The sequence below is a fragment of the Labrus bergylta genome, chromosome 2 (assembly GCF_963930695.1).
Source record: "Labrus bergylta chromosome 2, fLabBer1.1, whole genome shotgun sequence".
Classification (NCBI taxonomy): Eukaryota; Metazoa; Chordata; class Actinopteri; order Labriformes; family Labridae; genus Labrus; species Labrus bergylta.
This window is the reverse complement of record NC_089196.1, coordinates 25337648-25363947: the sequence shown is the minus strand read 5'-3', so window position 1 is coordinate 25363947 and position 26300 is coordinate 25337648. Positions and strand designations below refer to the sequence as shown.

General features: G+C 43.7%; 1 protein-coding gene across 1 annotated transcript in view; it reads right to left on the bottom strand.

Annotated features, from left to right (window-relative positions):
• Window positions 1-20957, bottom strand: part of ptch1 (patched 1) — a gene marked incomplete in the record, with an annotated part of 54024 nt that extends 33067 nt beyond the window's left edge. Inside the window, 4 exon segments of the mRNA XM_065950060.1 lie at window positions 40-109; window positions 1121-1310; window positions 18638-18830; window positions 20386-20957. Of these exon segments, the coding sequence (XP_065806132.1) occupies window positions 40-109; window positions 1121-1310; window positions 18638-18830; window positions 20386-20556 (624 nt within the window).
• Window positions 20958-26300: the final 5343 nt, after the last annotated feature.

Genomic DNA, 26300 nt, shown 5'->3' with positions numbered 1-26300 from the left:
ATGGAAGGATGATGATAATGCCTCTTCAATATATCTTACCTGATTCATAAAATGAGTTTCTGTGACTAGTTCTCCTGATTTGTAGCATAAGTGTTCCAATTTCCATTGTCTGAAAAGGAGAAGGAAAGAATCGATGTTCAGTTTTCATCATTGCTTTGTAACAACAGGAGCCCCTTAGGCTAGAGTGATCAAAGAATGATGATCGATAATTATACGTCTTTCATCAAGACGACGAACTGCAAGCCAAAACATAACTGAAGGCAACCAACAGGAGCGCTCTTTATCATATCTTATCTTCGATTTCAATGTAGTGTCTTTATGCTCGACTTGATTTACGTTTCTGGTTGCCAGTCGTGTGTGTTGAGTGTTTTTATTTGACATCAAGCTGCTCTGAGCTGGCACTATAACAGCCAGGCAGATGTCCCCTTGGGGGCAATAATGTCATCTCATATGAGGGGAGGGGATCGCAGGGTTACGTATGATACGATACGTGATGCATGGCAAACGATAACAACGATATCACAATACATAGACCATTAATGTATTGCAAGACAATCATATAGTTTATTTCCACTCCCCTACTTCATGTCATAAGCACCTTTGAGAGGAGTCATGAAGCTGTGACACAGTCAGGGGGGGTGTGTCCAGAGGGGTGGCATGCCCCCCCCCCTAGAAATCTGATTGGCCACCCAAGGTGCCACCCCAAAATCCCCAACTATGATTGGCTGTTTACTCACAAACTCTTACACACTGCTCACTAACAAAAGCACTTACTAACAATGTTTGGGGTAAAAATTGCCAATTAAAGTATTTTTACAAAGTGAACAGTGTGTAAGAGTTTGCATGCAATTTTCAAAGTACTTCAGTTTTGTGACATCTCCTTTTTGAGTCCTAAAAGAATTACGCTAAGAAGATGTTGCAAAATTGTGTTACTTACCAGTGCAGATCATTAGTGGGGACAGAAAGGGTAAATATGCTGAATTATTTTGTGTGTGTGCACAAAGACTTTTCTTTACAAGCTCAAAGGTGACTTCTTGAAATGATGTCGCTGAATTCAAATTTTCAAAAAAGGGGGGGGGCATGACCTGTTGTACAGCAGCAACATGAAAAAGAAGGTTACCTATTATAAAGGTAAACATGAACTCTGCTGGCTCTGAGAGCTGAATCCAGGTGCTGCAGGAGCGCCTCCACCGTTAAAACATTGGCTCCTTCATCCCGCGGCGTCTGGATCATCAGCTGAGGGTTAAACATGGCCTCCTCGCCTATCTTCTGCCGTGTGTACCTCAGCTCCTGGTTCACACGCCCGCCAACTGGACAAAGAAGAGAATTCTGTTAAGTTTGAAAGTTCAAAGCTTCTCTGCAACAAAAAAAAAAAATCAAAGCGCTTCCACTCGATGCATTCACGTTGAATGACTCTGATTAAAATGGAACACATTGAAGGCTCATTATTTTCAGCTTGAACAGATTTTTCCAATAAGTACTCCCAAAAGGAGGTGTTAACTGATTCAGCTTTGGTCTGACACCTCCCATGCACACACTGTAAGATGTTTCTGCTACATACCTACCACTGTTTGGACTTAACAAATTACTCTTTCAACAGAAACATAAAGTCAGAACTATTTGTGATAAAAAAAAGAAAAAAAAGAAGTTTAGTTAAGCTTCATGAGATAAGATCCCATGGAGCACATTTCTGTAAATGTTCGAGGATGACACTGATTCATAGACTAAAGCGTTTGGAATAAAGCCACTTCAATGTGAGATATTTACGCCTCTGTAACGTCTTCAATGTGAATATCATATAGAGGCATGACGATGGGGTCAAGTTGGGCCTACCAACTGAGTGTGCATCAGAGATAGTAACAGAGGCGTTACAGGGACGAGACTGGATCACTGTAAAGCAGCAGAGCAGCCCTGTGTCCTGTGTGCTTGTCTGAGTGTGTCTGTTCCACTGACTGGGACACCGATATCACACCGTTGTGGCATCAATATAAAAGCACAGAGGCGTGATAATGGTTGAGCATCATTGTGGCGCAGTCTGAAAAAGGGCTTTAAGACTTTCATTGTGGTCCTTGATGTCCAGACTTTGAAGAAGGAGTTACATCTTAAACCCATCAAACATTTACAATTTCAGCAAAGTAACCTAAAAATGTTAAATATAACCATTTTAAAATGACAAACTGAAAACAATGAGCCCTGGATACGACTAAGAAAGAGCACGCACACATTTGACACACTTCATGAGTTAAAACACCTGGAGCTCTAGAGCTGATCCTGACTGCAATGCACACTCATATAGACAGCTCACCAGGGCATTCATTTGATCAGACAAGTATCTTTAACAGCAGCACGTTGCTCACAGCCAGCTTGTGACTCTCAAATGAAAAACTTGCCAACAACTTAGAATCCAGAAACACAAATCCTCCAGCTAATCGATATCTCACATAAAAAACAGCTCAATGTTTCTGCTTTCATTTGTGTCAGGCCACGTTAACTGCGTGTGTGTGTGTGTGTGTATGTGTGTGTGTGTGTGTGTGTGTGTGTGTGTGTGTGAGTGTGTGACAGTGTGTGTGTTTGATGAAGAGAGAGAGAGAGAGAGAGAGAGAGAGAGAGAGAGAGGCTCTCTTCCAGGCTTTGCTCCCAGTATCGTGGTGGGACTAAGCCCTGTGCGTGCGCTCTGAGCTAGCCTCGGCTACAAAAGCAGCCTTTCAGGTCGTTTAGCTGCCCTGCTCCACCCCAGTACAGCCAAGGCAAATCTGGCAAAGTCTCTATCACAAACACACACACACACACACACACACACACACACACACACACACACACACACACACACACACACACGCAAACACGCATAAACATACATACAAATGTAGGGAATTACAGGCATGCAAGCATCAGTAAAATCTAGAAAAAAAATCCAAATTGAACAAATGCATTCTTTGAACAAGAAAAATATTTTAAATATGCGTGTGTGTGTGTGTGTGTGTGTGTGTGTGTGTGTGTGTGTGTGTGTGTGTGTGTATGTTGCTGTTTAGCAAATCTGTGTCTGATTTACAAGCAGAGGATTTGAGATCTTCCATCATCAGTAAGTGAATGCTTGGTGAAAGCTGAGGCAAGTCTCACACATACACACAGTCGCGCGCACGCACACGCACACGCACACACACACACACACAACACACACACACACACACACACAAACAAAATGGGGGGAAAAAAAACACCCAGTCAGAGAGCCGACTGTGTGAAAAATCTGTAACATTTTATCACGCCCTAATCCAATTTAACAATTCCGCTCAATTCGTGCAACAGCAGGCATAGATTGAATATTTTCAGCCCATTGTAATAGCATTAAAGTTGAACATAAGCATGCCTGTTCTGCTGAGCCGGACCACCCAGTCAGACCAATGGAACCCGGAGGGAGGGGGCCATGTCTTGGGGCATTAGAGAAAACACACTTGATTTCTTTTTTTCTGGACCCAAACAGCATTCCCATCCGATCCTGTCTGAAGGCATGTTTATAATACTCATCATTAATAGCAGGCCGGGGCTAACCGGAGCGACATGCTTTGCACTGCTACACGGCTACGCTACACCAGCGCTGCCTTCAAAACAGCACGCATGGAACTGATTTAGACCCTACGCACACTGACACAGCACTAACAAGTTGACTTGTCTGGTACACTCAATGCTCGGATGGAAAGCTAGCCTGAGGCTTGGCTGAAACGCACCATCAAGGGGGAAACTGGGAAGTTTTTTTGGGTTTTTTTTTTTTACGTGCAAGAAAAGAGCTAAAGGTCTGTTTAAACAACAATACAGACGAGGAGATTTTGAGGAAGTCACTGTCTGTTTTGAACACACTCTAAGTCGGGGGACTGCCACCCAAAGACCCCGAGTTTACAGCAAGCGGCGAGGAATGGGACAAGTCAAAGGAATGTACTCGCTCTCTCTACAGGAAACAGCACATCACGGCCTCAGGCTTAGAGAATTCCACACTTCACGAGGTTACAGCGTTTTGGGGTCAACACTCACACAGCCTCGGGGTGAAATTAACACCCCAGCTGGACCAGGAAAATGTGTGTGAGTGAGTGAGTGTGTGTGTATGTGTGTGTGTACACACAGCTGTGTTTCTTCAATGACACATATTCCCATATTCCTTCTGCTAAGAAAACTGGTTGACCCCGGCATGTGTTGATATCTTGAAGGTGTCCCGCTCAGCGCTCAAGCTGCTGCGACCTAAAACAAAGTGTCACAGACTTTCAAAGGCGTCTCGTAACACCTCGTTGCTCACTCATTTCCTTTTCTCATCCATATCTGATGGTTTGCACATCACTCACTCGCAATCCTTTTTTTTTTTTCTAAAGCGGTGTTCAATGGACTCCTGAACATTTCTAGGACCAAATTTCAGTACAGCCCAGCCCTGAAATCTTCCTGAGATGTTTATTTACATATGTCCCTCACAGCTTGAAGACATGACATAAAAAAAAGATGCTACATGTAATTGGACAAATTCACAGTAACAACTAAAGAGTGGAAAAGAAGACACGGGGCAAGCAGACAAGAGTACGCAGCAGCTTCTCTATGTGCTCCAACATCACACAGGCCGCTCACTGATCGACCCTGCCCACTCCCTTGTGATCAGTTTTGTGTGAATGTGTGGAAAAACCATGTAATAGTTTAGTGAGTGTCGTTCGTGGATTTACTTTGAGACAATTCTTCTGAAGAAAACACCGCCCTAATGAAGAAAACACACCAAAACACTTACATTTCATAGAAATCCTCACACAGGAGAGTGGCGACCAAAATATTTCTTGGGGAGACTTAAATGACTTGAATTAATTTTTGTGGATCAAAATATCATCAATCTGCGACAATCTGCTGGTTAAATGAAAAGAAATAAAACTCTTTCCCTAAGAACAACAATATGACCATCATGGTAACACCGCCCTCTAGCAGCCTTCTCTTAATTCACACATCCTTCACAAGTCAGACTGTCAATGTTCACTATAGATGTGTCATATATCCAGGTTCAACATTAGTTTGTCAACATTTTTGACACTTCTGGATACCACATGGTTTTTAATGACGCAATCTCCATTATTTTAATAATCCATATCATCGAAAGGCATTAAAGCTAAAAAGAAACACAGATTTTCTGTCATATTTTTTCACACAAAGCTAGAGAAGCTTTCTCATTAGAGAAAGAGAAATGTAGTGGTGGTCCTAATGGTGTAAAAACGTCTGTCCATGTCTTAGACAGACAGACAGAGAGCAGAGGAGGGAACACCGTCCAATATGTACAAATACATCTGCAGCGTTGCTCTGGTTTGAAAACAGGTATCAATATTGTTTGATTTATTTATTTCTTAACAAGCGTCGTATTGAAGTTTAAAATTCTTGTATCTTGATAACCCTAATATAAGTGCTTTAATGCTTATGCTAAGTTAATAATTTTAAAAAGTAGACCCACACAGAAGAGGAGCAGAGAAAAGGGAACCGAGGAGAGGCAGGAGAGGAGAAGCAGTCCTATGTGTGTCACTGTATTGGAGCGCTCAGTGTGGGTATTCAGCGTGTTGCATAACATTAACCCCTGGTCCCCGCTATTCTCAAAGTAGGGGAACGGGGGGGTTGCGGGGACGAACGGGAGAGAAAGTAGGTTTCTAAGGAACTGACATCACCCCCCCACCTCCCCCCTCCCCTCCCCTCCCCTCCTTTCAGCCTTAAACTCCCCCCTCCTCTTTATACTCTCGTTTTTTCTCCCTTTCGCTCTATTCAGCTCTACTCTGTGATTGGCCAGATCATGGTGGCAATCAGCCCGGCCCCTCTGTCAAAGCCAGCCCAGCCCACCCCCCCACCCCCCGCCCCCCCCCCCCCCCTTGCCAACTTTCTCTCTTTTCCATGCAACACACACAAACAGCGTAGCCCCACCCTCTGCACATCTCTGCCGCCTGACAACGGAAGCATCCCGCACTTTTAAGGAAAACATGCACAAGAAGCGGCACACGGCTCGTACGACTCTGAAGCTGAAGTATTAAAACATTAAATACACACTGTGCAAGTACTGTGCATACAAAACATTCACCTCCCACTTGGAAGGGTTTCTTTAGCTTAAAAAAAAAAAGATACATATATGGATAAGATTCAGAACATGTTATAAGGTGCATCAATTATTAGTTTGCATGCGTGCATATGTGAATTTATTCTGTATGTACATGCATTTGGCGGAACACATCTTTGTGTGTGTGCTTACGTGTGAGTGTGTGTGTGTGTGTGTGTGCAGAGAAAGGATTAGCTGGATTAGGCCCCCTCTCAGCAGGGGACCCCTGTGGTGAGGAGGAAGCCCCCCGAAACCAGGTCATCTCTCCGCCACCAAGTCTACAGCGACCTCCCATACCCTGAGCAGCTCTGTACACCGACAGAGGAGGGACACATCTCTGCAGAACAACTACACCGGGACATGTGATCAGGAAAATCAAATAAACACTAGAGACAGCCAAAAGGTATGTCCAGAATCAAAAATTCAGCATGTGAAAATAAAATGTGACTTTGATGCAAATGTCTGTTTTGCATGCAAGACACAAGTAATGTTATAAATAGAAACATCTCAGCTGACACATAACAGACATGGATCAAGTACGCTGGCGAAGTTACACCTGTTGCATGAGATGTCACGGGCTGTATTTAAATGCTGGAAGTCGTTTTGCTGTTCTGTTGTGTTTATATTCATGTGACTGATTTGAAGTAATTGTAACATGAAAATTGACATCAAAACAAAGAAGCTCAAAAGAAGCTCTTATTATGAAAATAAAGTATCCAGCTGCTTCTAGTAAAACTCATTTCCAGGTTACTTCAAGTGTTTAAAACTGAAAGAACACAAAGGGATGTCAAATATGTTCATATGGGTCACTACATCAGTGATGAACATTTCTTTATCATCGATATGTGAAGAATGAAACATGTATTAGCATCTTTAAGCTCCGCCTCTTTATGACAATTTATAAGGAATCACAGCTTTATTGGTGTGAAATCATATTTTTAATGTAACTTACTTGATTAAACAGACCGAGGATATAGATTCATTTTATTGCATGCCCCTGAATTGACTCAAACCATGGCATCATGGCGGACTTTATACATCACAACAGTGTAGAAAGAATCAATTACATTTCTGGTTTTGATTTACACCAATACTCATGCATTTGTGTCTTCTGTTAATATCCTGTTATTTGACGTCACCTGGTCTCTTTTTTCTAAACGGTCTCTTTAGGTAGAGTTAAATTAAAAGGAAGACCCTTCGTCTAGTCCACACCTCCATGTTTCTCTTACTTCCTGTTTGTTTCCGTTCACAGCTGCTTCCGTCAATAACATGAGAGAGCTTTGAATCACTGAGAACAACACACACCTGTTGCCCTCTTCCCCTGCTCATCTGCTGCTCTCTCCTACCATCTGCTGTAACTCTGTGTGTGTGTGTGTGTGTGTGTGTGTGTGTGTGTGTGTGTGTGTGTGTGTGTGTGTGTGTGTGTGTGTGTGTGTGTGTGTGTGTGTGTGTGTGTGTGTGTGTGTGTGTGTGTTATAACTCTATAAAAGAGGATAACTAAATAAATACAAAAGGTACAGAAAGCACAACTTATAGATGCATCACCAACGAATGTTTACACCGGTACTTACATCAGGTATACACATAGGAGGTGGGACATGATATCAATACAGCAATATTTCTGCATCCCTTGACACAAAATTATTGAATCGCTGGTGCAAAATAGAGATTTGTTATTCAAGTAAATACGTTACTCATGAACAAGTTGAACAGGAGTTCATTTGTCAAAGAAGAAGAAGAAGACAGCTGAATAATGTCGGACAGAGCGGTGAGATGAAACATGATAAGAGGGGGAAAGTGACACCAACTTGCAGCAAATAAATACATTCATCCTGCACTTTGGAACCTTCAGTTAAACAGACATCGTGATGAGATTACTTTGCAATCTATCAATTATCATGGTATTGCTGTATAGTGATATTATTGTTATCGTGTGCAACATATCACGTATTGTATCCTGTGATGAGGTAACCGTTCCCGCCCCTTACGCATGACTATAATGTATTTTTTTAATTTGGCAATTTTGGCAATGACTGATGTAAATTTGAAACCAACATTGACAAAACAGCCGTAAATAAACCTCCACATCATCCCTACAGCCGACCCCACCACCACCACCACCACCACCACCACCTCCACCTCCTGACGACCAAGCCACACCCCCAGGTCAGCCATCATTCTGTGTATCCATCTGCAGATGTGGTAGGAAGGTCATTTTTTTCCATGATATTAATTTCAATAACTTTACTCCCATTTTCCTTTTCATCCTCTGTACAAGTTTTGCAAAGCAATGCAACATGAAATCTCTCCTGTTTTTTTTGGGGGGGGGGGGGGGTTCTTTACTGTCTAACTGTACTGCAAACTCCAGTCAGCGGTCCAGTGTCATTTCCAGCTTTTGAATATGAACCTTCAGTTCTTTGTCTTCTCATTGTTCCATTTGAAGATGACACTCTGAGATCCGTTTAAAGGTACTGTAACGATGCATTCTCTGTTGTGTTTAAACTACTAACAGTACCAGGGAGTACTTGGGAGTATTGTGTGTTCGTGGTAGTAGAAGCTAACACTGCAGTATGCAAAGCAGTAATGGTGAGTTTTAAATGTGGGCACTGCAATGCAGGTGTGCACACAGCCACAAATATGTGATGAAAGGCCTCACTGAGAGCTAGGAGACACCATCTGACCCGTGGTGAGCCCCCCCTCACTCTCTCTCTCTCTCTCTCTCTCTCTCTCTCTCTCCTTTCAGCTTTGAAAGAGGAGGAGGGGGGGGCTACCACACAGAGGAAGGGTACAAACAAGAAAGACAGAGAGGGGTGAGAGTTAAAGAAAAAAAGGAGCAGAATGACCAAAACTTTGGGGGTGAAAAAAGATATGAAACTGAGTAGAGACGTGCTCTGACGTGCAGATTAGATGGTGTCTCCTCGTGCAGCTAGACACCCCCCCCCCCCCCCCCCCCCCCCCCCCCCACCCCAAGACCCTGACCCCTTGCACAAATGTGACACCCCAGCTGCCAGCACCCCCCGTACAAACACACACACTACACCCACCCACACACACACACACACACTCTCCTCTCCAAACCCCCACCCTGCCTCCCAACTCCAGTATTACCATATGTATGGGCTCCCCTCGCCCCTGATTATGCTAATCACCTGTCCGGCCCCTGCAGCCTCTAAAATGGGTGTATTTAGCAGTCGGCTGGCTCCCAGTGCTGCTTCCCCTGGGCCCGAGGTGTACATTCACACACTCCTCAATGGGCAGATTCTTCCTCGTTGCTGCCTTCATTCAGGTCCCACTCTCTCTCCCTCCTAAACACCCCCCCCAACCCCACCACAAAAAAAAACAAAAAAACTATTCAATGCCAATGGATTCACAGAGCGCTGGAAGTAGTAGTAGGCAAAGAAATCGCTGACAGAGAGTCTGTGTGTCGCATGTGCATGCATGTGTGCAGTGGTTGGGCGAATGATGTCTTCATTAGTGTATGCAGCAACAAGGACGAGCAAGATTTGATGCAACAGCCAATTTGAATGATGCTAAAGTGATTATAAAGCCAAGCACTTATCAATTCATTTGCTAGGTTAAATAAAAAACATTAAAAAAAAAGTTAAACTAACAGAATTGAAACTTCAGATCTGTCGGAGAGAAAAAAAAAAAAATCTCATCACGTATCCCCTGTCGGTGCCTGTCCAATGCAAGCCAGGTGTGAGCGATCTCCCCCCCCTGTTGCTTTTGCTGCCCTGCGATTGGCCCACGGCCCAGCCATAACAGACCGTGACATGAGCCCGAGCAGCCAATCTCAACAGCCATCTCCCTGTCATTTCCTGGAAAGATGGCCCATGATTCCAGGTATCCGAAAAATCACACATTCCAAAGTGGTGGAATATAAGACACAGTCGGAGAGAGGAGGAGGAGAGCGAGTGTGAATGGGGAGACAAACGAGAGGGAGTCAGTAAAAAAAAGAAAAAAAAAAGAAGAAGATTTCATCCTGGTCACCTAAATCCTTCAATTACATTTAGGTTAACTTTGCACTTTAAACTATCAAACCTGTGGTGCCAAAAATAATGCAACTTTAAGTGCTTGTATCAAGTCAAATGACCGTAATACATTTGTTTTTAAACAGTTTACACCATAACTACTACAGGCATCAGTGTGGAGAAAGAGGGCACTTAAGCACTTTTAAACTGCTTTAAAAGTTGATATGTGTTGTTTATATGTGTTGGTACCATATGCTGAATTATTATTTTACAAATAATTGTAAAAGAAGTTGCTTTTGGCTCTCACTTAGGGCTTTCACACTTGCAGAAAACTCCTGATAATTGCCGGAGGAGGAGCTGTATGTGTGAACGCAAAAACACACACATTTTCTCCTGCCAGCCTCCTCGTAATTTTTTCCACATAAAGTCCGAGCGAGTTGATGTGAGAACACAGCAGGAAATTATCTGGAGAATTCACCTCGAGCCACTGCGAGAGGGCGGTGACGTTTATATCACGTGACTGGAGTCAGTGACAGTCACAGACTAGTCTGCATGGACCTGCTACGCTCTCTGTACTTACATGGCATTACATTTTCTGCATAGCATCGTATAGCAGACTCTGTCGCTTCATCCGCTACTTCCACAAAGTACATTTTCTCACTTCAGGAGAAAATGCACCTTCTGTCTGACAGGGATAATCTCCCGCTGTGAGGTGCACATGTGAGCAGCCAGATCAGGATAATCTCCAGAGAAGTCCTCCTGAAATGATGTATATATTTTCAGCATAATGTAAAAACGGCTACTGTGAAGTTTCTCCTGTGGGACGGTATAGGCAAGATCGATGACTTACTTTTGCACGGCCATCACCAGCTATGATCTCACCTTTTGTCTCTCTGCCGTTTGCTGATGTACAGTTCATGTAGTGTTCAGTGAGTTTGATTCAAGCCTGTTTGCACATAGCAGCCGTCAGCCGGTAAAGCCCAAAGCAAAAGCAGATAAGCATTACAGTTCCTGGCGTGCAACCAAAACAATGAGCTGAAAGACCCTCGAGAAGCAGAGATGAACTGGGCGATTATCCTCTGCTGGAAGTCACCTGGAGCCTCTTCTTGCATAGTACACAGAAACATTCGATTCATTTTTCCCTGTGCTGCAATCACTGAGAGCAGCCCTGGACAAAACATTGTAAATGTCCAAACAGATAACCAAACGGACAATGACAGAAAGCAGTGACACTTGATACACCTTATATAACAGCCGCTGTTGTGTTTCGTTCTGATGTTTCACTCAGACTTGCAGGGCGGTATCAGCACTTGAGAGTATTTTCCTCCTGCTGCACACTGAGTCAATCTGGAGCTCCAGACCTCTCAATCACGGGAGAGAGGAAACGTTTTATATCTCTGTATCTTTATGCCTTGCATTGCATGTGTGGTACTTGTGTAATTGCGGCCGCTGCCAGATTCCTATGACGTTGTGCCGCAGGAATTGCAATGAACTATACTGCTGCATACGTAAACCCATATGTGCATAAAAGGGGTCTAGAATATTCCATCGACACGCACAATTTGCAGAAGTTTACGGTATGTTTGCATGAAAGATTCTCTAGCTCTGCAGTCTGAGAAGCATCAATCCACACCCGATCTCTCTCCTGGTGCACGGTAGGCACCGCAGCCAAAACACAAACACACTACCGCTACTATACTCCTGCTTCTTCCCTCGCTTCGTCCTAACCCCCCCCCCCCCCAAAACACACACACACACACTTTCTCGCTCTGCTGTTTTGTGCTTTCTCCACCCCTCTGGCAGTGAGCGCTGTGAGGGAGGGAGGGAGGGAAGAGAGGAAAGGGGAAGAGGGAGGGGAGTAGAGGAGCGGGGAGGGAAGGAGGGAGGCCAGACCACCCTGCTCTCATGGCAGGCCTGAGTGTTTACATTGCCGTGGCTCACTCTGTAATACATCTGGCATTCTGAGGCCACTCTCTCTCCAGCCAGGGACGGGGGGGGGAGTGGTGGTGAAGGGGGGGAGGGAGGGGGGAGGCTCGGGTAAAGAGAGAGACCTTTCTGGCAGGGAGGAAAAGAGAGGGATAGAAGAAAAAGGGGAGAGAGAGCGAGTAAGAAGGAGGTAGAGGAGGGTAATTCTCTCCACAGTCTCCTGTGGTCGGTCATTCGCAGGGCTCTGGTTTTTGAATAAGAGCGCCTGGAAGAATGCAAAATGTAAACAGAGAGCTTGGAGGCATCTCAGGATGTTGCTTGTGAATGGGATTGAGAGCAAACACACACACACACACACACACACCCACACACACACACACACACACACACGCACACACACACACACAAACACACACACAAACACACACACACACACACCCACACAAACACACACACACACACACACACACAAACACAAACACATCAAAGTTAGTCAGCAGAGTTTTAAATAGTTATTTCTAATTTCTAAAGCCAAGTAGGGCTCATATATACAAAACTTATTTGAAACGGGGGAGAGAGCTAGCTTGAGAAAATAGCGCTGGAAGTCTGTGTACAGTACCAGAGGCGCAATGTTTCCCCACACTAAATCCCTCACCAGCTAGCCTGCACTTTTCATCAACTCGTAAAGTTTAACAAAACACGCTGGAATGTTATTCCTTCCATGGAGGTTTAATCCTGTTTGTAGTGAACTGATAAACACAAAGTTAATTGAGTCCAGTTTGCAAAAATAAGAATAAAATGTAAAAAAAAAAAAAAAAAAAAAAAAAAAGGAGTGCATGTGTGTGCACGCTTGCATTTGAAACTAGAGGACAGAATCAATGGAGAGTGCTTGATGAACGGCTCTGAAGTAGTGTATTGGGTTCTAACCTGGGGGAGAAATATCGGGTGTGGGCGGGTTTGATATAGCTTGCGGCTGCTGTATAAAAGCTGTGTGACATAGAGGGATGGAGTAAAAGGAAAGAAAAGAGAAATACAGATGAAAGAAAAGAAAATGAAGAGGAAGAACATGAAAAAAAAGAGGCCCATCAAAATAGTATGACATGCCAGTAGCACTCAACCACCTACTCATGCACAGAACCAAAATGCACATGCACATCAAAAAGCTGGATAATTCAATCATGCAAACCACAATCGTCTCAGTGAAGAAGCCACATTCAGGGGCACTCCTCTTTCTTTCCTCCTCCTCCTCATCTTCATCCACAAGAAAGGATGTCAAGGCTTCTCCCGCAATGCACTCAACATTACACCGCTCCCTGCTCTGCCGCCATTACCAGCAAAACAACAAAACAACCGCCGACTCCTTCAACTGGGCTCTTAATCACAGCAGATACGAAACAGACTGTGCGAGGGAGCAAAGGACCAAATGTTTTGTCTCCTCCCTATCAGAGATGGATTCTGGAACCTTAAATCAGGATCGGGATGCTCATAAACATGATGACTGTTCAAGTCATATTGATATCAGAAATAAGCAATGGCAATGAGGCGGTAATGAGGGAAATAAATCATGAATATGTCAGGAGTGTTCATCGATTTATAAATAAATAAATACGTTCGATAATTAAAGCAGGAATGATGTCTGGCATTGATGCAAAAATCGAATATTTGTGTGTGAGAATGAATGTTCAACAGGTTTCAGGGATTAAAGCAAAACTTAGATTTGATTCACTGCCCTCTGCTGGAGGACAGATGTCAAAAGGTTAAACACAACCTGGTGAAATATACTCCAAACACAGAAACACTGCTCGCACTTCTTACCCAACACAACAACATGTGACTCTATGAACATCTGGCTCGTGTGATGCTCTCAAAAACGATGCACACAAATGATCGGGACACAAACAACACCTGGTGACAACTGCCACTTCTGCTGCAGTCCCTCCCTCCCTCCCTCCCTCCCTCCCTCCCCTCTGCTGTGAGCCTTCACTCTGCGCCCAGGCCACAGGGCGAGTATCAGGTGAGGTTTTAAATAGCGGGGCCTCCACGAGATGACCTCAGGGTCCCAGGGGTCTAACCCCCGTTGCCCCTGGCCTCTTCACTTATGTCCCCCAAAGAAAGCGCTCGGGGACTAGAGGCCTCCTCGCAGTCTGTAGCCTCAATCCATAGCCCCTTCGCCCCGGTCCAGGCCATAAATCTAAGAGACTATAAACTCATTTCAACTTGAATCCCTCACACATATCTCTGTATAGGTCAACTCAAGTCCAGAATGTAAACAAAAGACAATGTTCTGACTGCTGCAGGCCCCATCCTCTCTTTACGCTCCGCTGAAGCTACAGGCTAACCACAAACAGCTCTTCTCGCTAACAGGAACTCCCAGGTGCAATCCTCAGCCCAGAGCTTGAGCTTTAAAAGCTACATCTCCAAAAGTCCCCCCCCCCCCCCCCCCCCCCGACCCCGCTGCCTGTACCTTCTCTAACCCGTCAACACAGCCCCGTAACCCCACTACACCTCCAGCCCTTCTCTCAGCACAGAGAGACGGAGAGAGCGTAGAGGGGTCGGCCTACAGGAAGGGCCAATGTTTAGGCGATACCGTTTTTAATTAGACGCAGACGGCGCCGCTATTTTCTTTACAATTTGGCCTATGTTTGCCTTTACCCAGAATGCCAGGGGATGGCTTCATTTTCCGTTTGTGGCCAGGGTGAACTCTGAGGGTTTTTTTTGTGTCTTTTGTGTCTTCTCCGCTGAATGTGGTTTGGAGTTAAATGCAGCTGGATCATCTAGAATTGTCTTCTGAAGATGGACCTGAAGTTCTGAACTTCGAGAAAAGCACACACAGAGCAGCAGCGCACGTTTTGTAAGGGGAAGATAGGAGCCCACAATACTACAACTTTCTGTTTGAGCTCATAATTTCCTGCGTGTGCCCATGTGGACATAAACAAGAAAGAGTGGATCTGGCCTAAATACGAGCCACCATCATTTATCAGGACTAAACTACAAGCTTAGCAAAAACTCAAAGCCCTCGTACATCCTCAGAGGTTTGACACGATCACCTCTTCGGGGGAGGCAAGTGCTCATTCCCCATTGTTCTCTGTCACTTTGTCTCATAAACAGAACTTCCTGTGTTTATAAACAGTGCTGAGTGAGCACTCTGTCAGAGGAGACAATCCCAGTGAAAACTTCCACAGCGTGTGGAAGAAACTAAGCATCTAAGCATCATCCACCCTTAAAGTATGAAAAAAAACAAACAAACAGGTGACGACAAACACAACATGAGATCACAAAAAGCAAGAAAAGAAGCTCAAGTGAAATGCAAAGGAGCTGAGAGATCGAGCATGACCTAGTGTGTGTGTGTGTGTGTGTGTGTGTGTGTGTGTGTGTGTGTGTGTGTGTGTGTGTGTGCATCCACAGGCCACACAAGCTTCCAGGCGGGGTCGTCCATGGGTCGCCTGCGGAGGGCAGTTCCAAATGAAACATAAACAGAGAGTCTCTCTCTCTCTCTCTCTCTCTCTCTCTCTCTCTCTCTCTCTCTCTCTCTCTCTCTCTCTCTCTCTCTCTCTCTCTCTCTCTCTCTCTCTCTCTCTCTCTCTCTCTCTCTCTCTCTCTCTCTCTCTCTCTCTCTCTCTCTCTCTCTCTCTCTCTCTCTCTCTCTCATTGGGCCGGTCCCCCAGCACAGCCCAGCGCACGGTTCCGCGGTCCAGGCAGAACTAATCTATCCCTCAGCTGTGCGGGCTAATCTAAACAAACAGATCTCTCCCTATCAACATCTGGAACCCCTCATGTACCGGGACCTAGGAAACCACCACGGCCCGGGCTCTTTGTCAGAGTCTGTGTGCATGAACAGGTCTCTGTGTGTCTGTATGAGCCAGGTTCTTCAGCCTGTTCTCACAGTCACAAAACTCTGGGGTCCAACTTCAGTGCAAGAGAGAGGAGTAAAAGAAAGGTCAAGGTAACTCAAGGCTCAGAACAATTATCAAAAAAAAAAAATTATGTGCAAGTGAAGGTTTGTAAATCCAGCAATGCCTTGGATAACTGTACGACTCTGATTCATGATTCAGACCACAAAGTCATTCAGAATAATGGCCAGCACTTGATCATGTTACCATGCTTGAGTCCTCTTCCTCTGACAAACAAAAAAGAGAATCCACCACAGGATCCTGATGCTTGAAAAGGACGCAAACAGCCTTGTTTTGCTACACAATACCTTTAACCAAAAAAACATGTCAGCAAGAGGTTTACAATTTGATTACAAATGTGTAACAAATAGTGTTTTTCAAAGGCAAAAACTTTCAAAAGTGCCAAATAGGGTTGTCACAATACCAGATGTCTTAAATTTCACACTATTCTTGTGGCAATCAAATGACACAGTACTGACACTTGTTTCAATACCGTGGCGAGAAGAAATACAAGTCTAGGCTGAAAATCAACGTTTTTTTTAAAGCTTCTGTACTTTTCAATACTAAACCATTCATTTAAAGAGCGGAGGTTGGATAGTTTCAAACCAAGTATAAAACTTGAGTGCCAGAGGGTAAATCCAGAGACGCTCCAACAGTAGCTGCAGTATACTTTTAAAATACATCTAAATACACCTGTTCCAAAGGAGCATCCTTAAGACCAATATCATTCACAAGTTAGTGGAGGCCAAAGTGATGTTTTTTTCCCCTCCTCCCTTCCCCCTCACCAACTATAGTCCATTTACAAGCTGGCAAAGATTTATTTTTTTTCACTTTATTAGAGAGAATTACAATCACAACAGACAGCCAATTCATTTTAGTTCAAACTATTTCTTTCAGAGAGACATTCAGCACTCAATCCTGCCAACCAGGAGCGATACTGGCCATACTGTTCTTATATTTTTAGGGCCCCTATCAGTCCAGGACACTTAGAATCGTCTTAACTCTTCTCCCCTTTATGGCGTCCCTGGCACTAACTTAGAGGATGGACCTTTGGAGTGAGCATGTTAAAATGTTTGACTCATGTCGAGACCTCGTTTAAAACGATGCTACCCGCCATTATTTTAATGTTAGGTAGTATGGAAAAGTGCAGAGGCGGTCCATATATTTAAGCACAAAGCTGCAGTTACTGAAAGAAAGAGAGAGAAGCAGTGGTCCAACACTTCGCTACCGAAACATTGCCAATGTATTTGTGAAATCTAGACAGTGCAGAAGATTGCTTGCAACCTTTGGCAATTCAAATCATGAATGGTTGCCTGGAACTTATATTCTTGTTTGCCACGATATCGAAACAGGTACGGATTTTTTCCAGTATTGGATTGCAGTTGAGAATGTTGGTATGGTGACAACTCTACAGTGAAGTCAGTAATATCTCTTCAGACTCAAAGGGTGGCCCTCGTCCTCGTACACATGACTGTGGTGTGACATGGGAGAAAGGGTGTGAAAACAGTGTGTTTCCTCTGACTATCAGGAGTCCTGTACTAAGAGAGGCTCCCCCTCTGCTCCAAACCTGCTGCAGACTGCGCCTGCGTCACAGATTAGATGAAAAGGCGCTGTCTGTCAGACCCCTGCAGCCGCACGCACGCAAGGACACAACATCCAAGCAAAGGAGGAGGTGTGTGTGTGTGTGTGTGTGTGGATTCAGTGTGCGTTAATGTGGGATCTCAGGGAGATGTTTATTTGGAATTTAATGGCAGAAAAATAGGGAAGCAAAAGAACTTTGCGTAATCACCATATTTTATCTTTATCTTTTAGGACAAGAAAAAAAAATTGTTTTTAATTCCTCAGCGGTGAAATCGACTCCTCCATTCATGACTCCTACAGCCGACTCGAGCCCATAAGTGCAGGAATGCGGATCAAAGGAAAGAAAGAAAAAAAAAAAAAGCACAGCCCCTTCCCTTTGCCCCCCAAAGCACCACCCATACACACACAGTTCCCTTCTTTTCTTTTCTTTTTTTTTTCTCCTTTAAAATGTTCAGTCTTCATAAGTTATTTCTGACACACACACACACACACACACACACACACACACACACACACACACACACACACACACACACACACACACACAAACAAGTGAGTGGCGTATCCACTCCACAAACACGAGTTCTTGTCCTCACTCCGCTTTTTCCCTGCAGCCAGAGACAAATCTTTCTGGAAAGTTGAGAGCTGTCCAAAACGGGACCACACACAGTCTCTGAGCATTCAACTGCTGGGGGCAGGCAGACACACACACTCACACACACTCTCACACACACACACACTCACACACACACACACACACTCACACACTCTCACAAAATGGCGGCTTTGACAAAAATTTCCTCTACCCCAAAAGCAGCTTATAAACTTAATTACAACCTTACTTCTGGGTTGCAGTTGCAGCCACCTCTTGCACTTCTTCTGAGTGCATCCAACACCGCTCAGATAATGTGAAAGAATGTTCGCAGGAATTAAAATTATTTACAAGTTTCCCTTGGCCTTTTGCCAGGAAGTAAACAATAAACAATCCCACAGGCTTGTTTGGTAGCATCTACCCCCCCCCCCCTCCCACCCCCACAGCCCCCTTCTTTTTTTTCTCCAATAAACCAGCTCATCAAAAAAAACAAACCCCTCAAAAGTAATAATCACAGCATCTTACATCCATACAAACACACACACACACAGAAAACAACCAATAACAAATCAGATTGTCTTACCTTCCACCCAGAGTTTCTCCACGTCCGTCTCCAGATTAGCTGCCCGTAAGCCCACAGCGAAAGCTCCAAAAATCATCAGCCCCACAACCAAAAACTTTCCGCAGTTCTTTTGTATGTAACAGCCCAGCCTGAATAAAAGTCTCTGGAACTTCGCTCTCAGCCACAGAGGTGCCTTCCTCCCCGTCGCCTTCCCCTATGAGGAAGACAAGAGTCCCGGTGTTACTGTGAGTTCCAAAAACACAAGCCAAGCTCAACTTACCTGGACAGGTGAAACTGCGGGGTGCACAAAGTAAAAAGGGTTAAAAAAATCATTATGCAAGGAAACAAGACATCAGGTTGTCACAAATGTGCATGTACAGGAGGTTTAACTTCCCTGATTTGACATAAGAAACCTCATCTGAGAGGAAAACATGAGCTATATTCCAACTAATAAACACATCCAGCATCTCACTCTGCCAAGATTTGATAAATGCAGTTTGCTGCGGACTGTGTGGAAACCACTGAGGACTCCCCAGAGTGAGCGCAAATGGGTTCCGTCATATCAGTATCATGTATAAACTGTAACCTTAGCAGGACACATGCAAAAGTCAGATATCTTCAACCCCTACCTACACACACACACACACACACACACAAACACAGAAACACACAGCCTCTCATTTCTCCGCTGCAGTGATGACTTTCGGAGGACAGATTTACTGACATCATGTGTCACTTTTGTTTTTGTTATTGTACTCCAAAAAAAAATGCTCTGCAGCTGCACCTGCGGGCTGCATGCAGGTAAATAAAGGGGAGACAGTTGTCAAGCCACACTTACGCAGTGTAGGCAGCATTTTTTGATGGACATATGTGTGTCTCTATTCCACACAGACCCCCCCCCCCCACCCCCCCCTTTCCCAAAATATGACCTCAGACATCTCGACACCCTGCTATTGGTGTGCGTGATAATATTGTAAAACAGCACACCTGTGAAATGACTTTAAAGTCTGATATGTGATCCACTCAACATTTTTCTTTATTTGTGAGGTGGTGTAATCTTGTAACATTAAACACTCTGACACTTCAAAAAGCTTAAAAAAAAAAAAAGCCACAGATTTTCCACCACACACACACACAGTCCCCTCTCCCCCGTGCAGCACCCCGTGTGTTCCGGGCCTGCGTGGGGGGGGGGGGGGGGGGGGGGGGGGGGGGAGAGTGGAGTAGCCATCACGGGGGGACTCACAATATTTGTGAACGGAAGAGGGCAGCCACATGGATTCTTTTTTCTCCTCTCTTCTGCCTTTACGCGAGTCGCTCAGGTTCAGACGCTGTCATGCAAACCTTTAACTTTAACCACTAAAAAAACGTTTCTGAACTGTGAGAGCGCAGCTGCGTAACGCTGTGTGTTAGGAACCCCCTCGGTGGCGGAGCAGAGTGGGAGTGAAAGCTGCATGTTTTGCCTCGTCTGAGACCGTTACAGGCTGGGATGTTGTATATGGGGAAGAAACGAGCGGTCGTGCTGGTGGAAAGAGTTTGTTTTACTCTGTGAAGAGAAGCCGGCTGCGCAATGAGAAACTTAACAGATGCACGATTTATAACAAGAAACCTTTTCGGCTTCCTTCAACCTTGCCTTACCCCCGTGTCCCCCCTTGCCCAGCCCCGTCCCGTTACCTAGCAGCGACGGGACATAGTTTGGCCACTATTTCGGCGAATACAATGAAAACCAAGACTAAAAGAGTTGTGTCCAGGCTAAGATGAGAAATAAGCACCTCTGTGATCTGCTGCAAAGCGAAGCCCGCATCGCAGTAACTCGGCCGCTGCAAATACTCCAAATCCAGCGGTGTGTTGCGGGTATAGTCCCCCCTGTTCCTCCGCGTTATCCTCGGCCGATCGGGGTCTCTGTTTTCCTGCTCGGAGGGCGCATTAGCAGCCGAGGCCATGTTGCGGGGACTGCGAGGTGGTAACCGTTTCCCACTTTATTGTATCTCCCCGATGGCGTGTAGCGATATCCCAAGGCAACAAAGTTTCACTCTCGGAGATCTCACACCCGTCAAGTAGGACTTCATACTCCTGTTGGAGACGGCGAGTCAAAGTCTGCGCCTTCCATCCCAACATTTCGTGATCCGGAGGTCTCCACCGCTCTCACCGCTTTCACCGTGTCCCGTCCCCAAAAAGTGTGTTTCTCTCAAAAGGCGAGCTGCGCAGAGAGATTCCCATACACGAGTCGTCGGGGGAGAAAGCTCGATGGTCGTAGCATTCTGCTGAGATCTATGTGGTCTTCCCATGGGCCGCGCGTCACGGCCAACTCTGAGATTCAATAGTAGAAGGAGAAAAAGACCTCTCTCCATTTGGAGGCAGAAAAGGAGGAGGGGTGAAGAATAAAAAAAAAAAAAAAAAAAATCTCGAGATCCCGCCTCTGGGGCTGTCAGATCGCAGGAGTTTCTTGCTTCTGATTGGTTCCAGAAGGGCAAAAATTACTCAGCAAACACGACTATTATTAGCTGCTTAGCAACAGCTCACTAAAGTAGAGAGACCACCCAGGCAGAAAGACCTCATGTGTGCATCTCCAACTTCAGGGGAGGCTTCAGGACAGCCAAACCCGCATCGGTGCGTTTTTTTTTGGTGATTTGGCTTTAGACAGCTCTGTCGCTGGGAAGAGAGATTTCCCTGACAAATCCCGAGGTCTGAGTTAAAGTACACGTTGTGCGCGACACACAGGGGACGAGGCATGTACAAAAATGAGGGTTTAAACTTTGATATATTTGTCTCTAAACCACCACAGTGGCGGTTCTAGACCACTTTTACTGAGGGGGCCAAACTGGGGCCAGTTGTTTTGGCAGAGGGGAACATTAAACCCAGGTCAGAAATAGACAAAGATGATCGCTTTAAAATAAATATATATATTATGCCAAAGAATAGCACACATCATTAAATACCATGATTTATATTTGTTTCAGTAACAGAATTTAATACTAGATTGTGAGTCCAGTTGTTGAGTCAAATACTAAGTATGTGTTATGAGGGGGGCTCTTCCTTTTGGAGGGGGGAGGGGGGGGGGGGGCAAGCTCAGTGTTACAGGGGCACTGGCCCCTGTTGGCCCCTGCCTAGAACCGCCCATGCGACCACCATGATGGTGGTAGTGGAGCCTCAGATTACAGCGGTTCAAGGGGAGGTGCTACAGAGAAGTGTGACATTGTTACAGGCTTCTTAACTATTGTAGGTTAGTCTTAAGAGTGTGACATTTAATATACAGTAGCCCACTTCAATGGCACGGTATTCTTTAGTAGGCTGTTTTTAAGAAGTAATATTTGAAAAACCTGAAATATTAAAAATGTAAATTAGGACAAAGGTCCAACATAGGCCTACGATTAACATCTAAACTGTTGTTTTGTGTAGCATAGCCTACTTTACATCGCTAGAAAAACCCAACAACAGCATACAAAATATCTTGTAAGGAAATAACTAGGCCTATTAAATACGTTGCCTACCTTAATGAATATTAAATCACATGCTATTACGCACAGTGGCCTATCACAACAATGCTTTTGTCTGTAGGCAATTTTATTTCACAAGCTGCATAAAATGCCCTTATGTTCTCACTAAAGCTCGCATTGGACATCCTTTAAAACATCCCTTAATTTAACCCACAATAGAATGTCTTTCATGGATTCATGGATCTTTTTTTAAATGCTTAGAATGAACCAACACACACACACGCACACACACACACACACACACACACACACACGCACGCACACGCACACCTGAGCCATTCCGGCTCAGCAGCGGCTCGTCTGGCTGCCAGTCGCGCACTCACCATCTTCAGTCCAGGTGGCGGGGGAACAAATCCGAGATATCCGCCTCCCGTGGATTTGAAACGTGTCAGTTTTGATGAAGATAAAAAGAACTGGTTTACTGTCGCAAGGAGATCCGTCTTGGCCGCTGGCATCCTGCGTCGGGAAGGGGCAAACTCACAATTACATGTTTCTTTTTTTTGACCTCCTGGATGGTCCTTAGGCAGGACCCTTTGACAGTCACGTGATAAGCACAACATTTTAAACAGTACCAACTGAAGGCACAGCAGCACTCATAGTCAGACGTGCATTCTGTAAAAGGCTACATTTGTATATGCACAGATGCACATATACTGTACATTTGTATAAATGAATGTGTGCAGACATTAGACACACAAACATACAATATGCACTTGCAAATTTGCATGTCACAGAATGTTAATATTGTAAGCAGGTATATGCAAACAAGTGAAGGGAGGTAGGCAGAGGTGCATGCTGTAATAGGCTTCATTTGTAAAGAAACACGCACATGCATTTGTACATGCAGAGGTACACATATACATTTGTGCACTAATGAGAGTGTGTTAACATTAAACACACAAAACTCCAAATATACACTTTAAATGGCATGCTTCAGAATGGACACATTTTACTATAGGCCTACAAAACATAATGTTATTTCTGTAAGCAGGTATGTGCATACAAGTTGCACATATCAGACAGCACGCACACATTGGGACACACATTCACATTAAAGCAAACACCAATAGAATAAAACAGAATGAAGCCTTTATTGGCATTGTACAATGGAATTTGCTGGGATTTTCTCAAACAAAGAACAGCATTCATCACAGTTATCCACACACATCCCAGTCCATGCCTAATGTTATAAAAATGTATGATAATAAAAAGATGTACATTAAGATTAAGAAAACCAAGTGCCTTCATTGTAGTCTTGGGTAAGTGTTGCACCTGATACACTTGCACATTGAATGTTATGCATCAGAAGAAATATTTCACAATGAAATGCTACAATTAATATTATTTCATATGAAATGCTATTGCAGCAAAAATGTGTTTTTAATGCTGCATGATTTTGTGTACACTAATTATTATTTCACAATGGCAAAAATAGTGCACAGTCAATTCTGAACAACATGACACGTTCAATGTAAATGCAATGTAGCCTATATCATTGTTCACATTAAATGTTATGCACCATGCTCATGCTGTCAATTGTAAGTCCCAAAGTGTTCAATTATCAATGTTCAGTGTTGCTGTTGGTGTTTAGGGCTGTGTTCCTCTTGAGTTCATTACAGTGCTGGCTCTTGAGTAGCTCTTAATAAACCCCAACAAACAGGTTAACAGATTATATATTCGCTTTTATAACTCACTGACTACTATTAATATAAAATTTAGACCACCGTCACCATCTTTTTTTTTTTTTCAAACATCTATAACTTTGTGACTGTTGAAACAGCTCAGATTATGTGATTGGTTTGACCCCATCTTGTAAAAAAAATGAGGAAATAAAAGGTGTTAAGATAAAATGATGTCCCGTAAATGCTACGGTTTTTTTTTCATTAATTAAAGTTACACAACGCATATTTCAACCAGCATCAGATATCCCAGATTTGGTTGAGTGTGAAGACATCTATAAGGTGTCATAAAGTTATACTGTGATGCCCCCTAATGCCCCTTGAATAAAACCAGGGCTGTCTCAGTGAAACGTGCCTTTATCGCAAACATAAACTAAGAACTGTTTTCACCATATCTGTGCCCGACATGTTCAGGCTGTTGTCATAATGCGCTGTCGGACTCCATCAGAGTGCCGCAGGTCATTGTGGAAAACGGGCCTATCCTTTGAATACTGTAGTGTAGAGGCTGTAAAGATATGCCAGTAAAAAATGCTCTCAGAGATTATATTGCAAGCATCTGTGTGAACTAATGAAATACGTATGCACATTAGATGCCAAAAACACCCTTGACCAAACATGAGCATATTTCCTTTTTTTTCTATCATGTGTTAATATGGATCAGATGGACTAATTGTTCTCTTTAGGAATTACCATACACCAAGGATGGAGACATGTATTCCAAATCAGCTTCGTTTAATTTAGTCACCGCAGGCAATCTCTGACTTTTGTTATTGTCTACAAAGTTTCAGTGATTCTAAAGCTGAACAGCATTACAGTTACTGGTGTACTGGTGAAAATAATCTTGAATTATCTACAGAACAGAATAAGTCATTTACTCGTCTGTAGTATTTTCAAACTTTGGTCTATTACTATTTGTAATCAATATATGTAGCTATTGATTGTCGTTTACTCCAAAGCTTTTTGTCTTGGGCATCAGTCCTGCAACAAATTCATTAACCAATCTCCCGCTCTGACCCTTGGCAGGGCCTTCACACCCCTGCAGGCTTTTCTCTGGATAGCGGCCATGGGAAAAAGCAGAAAACTCTTGTTATTTATGATTTGCAGGTGGATTAGAGTTCAAAGCAGAAGTGTGCCAACACATTTATATCTTTCGATTCCTTCTTAGCAGGCTCATTGTTTGACACATTTAAAGATTTCTAATCAATTTGAAAGACATTATCCAATTTGAGCTTTTGTTTCTCATTTAAAAAATGTGTTAAAACAACTACATGATGAGTCACTGCCTGCTTTGGAAGTTATCAGTGAAAATGATGGGGCTGTTGTGTTGCCAGCAAACATAATAGAGGAGTGGTGCAGCATGATTTGGCAGGCGTTGATATATTCAAAGACACCCTCAGCTCTCAGTGAAGTGCATCGGGAAAAGAGAGGAAAAGGTTGTTGTTCTATTAAACAGCCGATAAAGAGTGAAAGAATGAAGAAAAATAACAATTGACAAAACAGGCGTTGAAAATCATTCTTAAAGCTCCTGTGTGGAACTTTCAGTGTGTTTTGTTTCGACGCCCCCCTGTGGACAAAGTGGTACTTCTTATCTCTTTGATCTTTCTTGTACATGCCTAGTGAGTGAAAAATCATCATCCTGTTGTCTTTTAACAGTCAAATGTATAACTCAATTAAAATACTTGCTGTGGGAAATATAAAGAAAAGGCTGTTTCTTCAGGATGCTTTAAATCATCTGGGATGACACCTACCCCTTAGCAGTCGCTACTGTAAAACTGACAACTTTTAGCTACTCTCGTAAAATTAGCGAGCAATAAAATTAGCAAGCAAGCCAGATTTAGCCAGATCTAGATTTAGTGATTGTTGCTAGCTCTTGAAGAATTTAACAAATTTATAGCTAATCAATTCTACAGCTGGTTCAGCCCAGAGAGTCTGGAAGAGCTAGCACAGGTTATCTACTCAAGACAGTGTTTTGCTAGGTTATGAAGCTAGTGATTAAACTTGCTATGCTAAGTGACGCGGTCAGAGAGTCTAATCATGAACTAAATTAGTAAATCTAACCTGCTAATTAGGCACACATGTAAAATACAATGACAATTTTAAAACCCCAGACACTCAGACTTCCTGGGAAGTATGTTAATACACATGATAGCGCAGCACAACAGGAAAATTGTCCAGATTTTAAATGTAAAATTTGACGACTTTATGCGCACTGAATTGTGGCTGAGGTGATGTCTACCTCGTGTTTTAGCCTTAATACAAAAAAAATCAACTTCTAACCTAAAAAAATGTTTGTACAAAGATGTGATATTGTTTATTTTTATTGTAAATTCTTGCATGTTAACACTGAAGTCTATGGCGACTGTCTCACTTTAAGAGCAAGCCTCAAGTGGCCATCGAAGGAACTCCACTCCTTTGCATTTCCGGGATGGCACTTTTTTTTTTTTTGCCCCAAAGTTTACTGCTTATTTATTCCTTTTAAAGTGTCACCTGATTGAAATATAGTTATTCTTA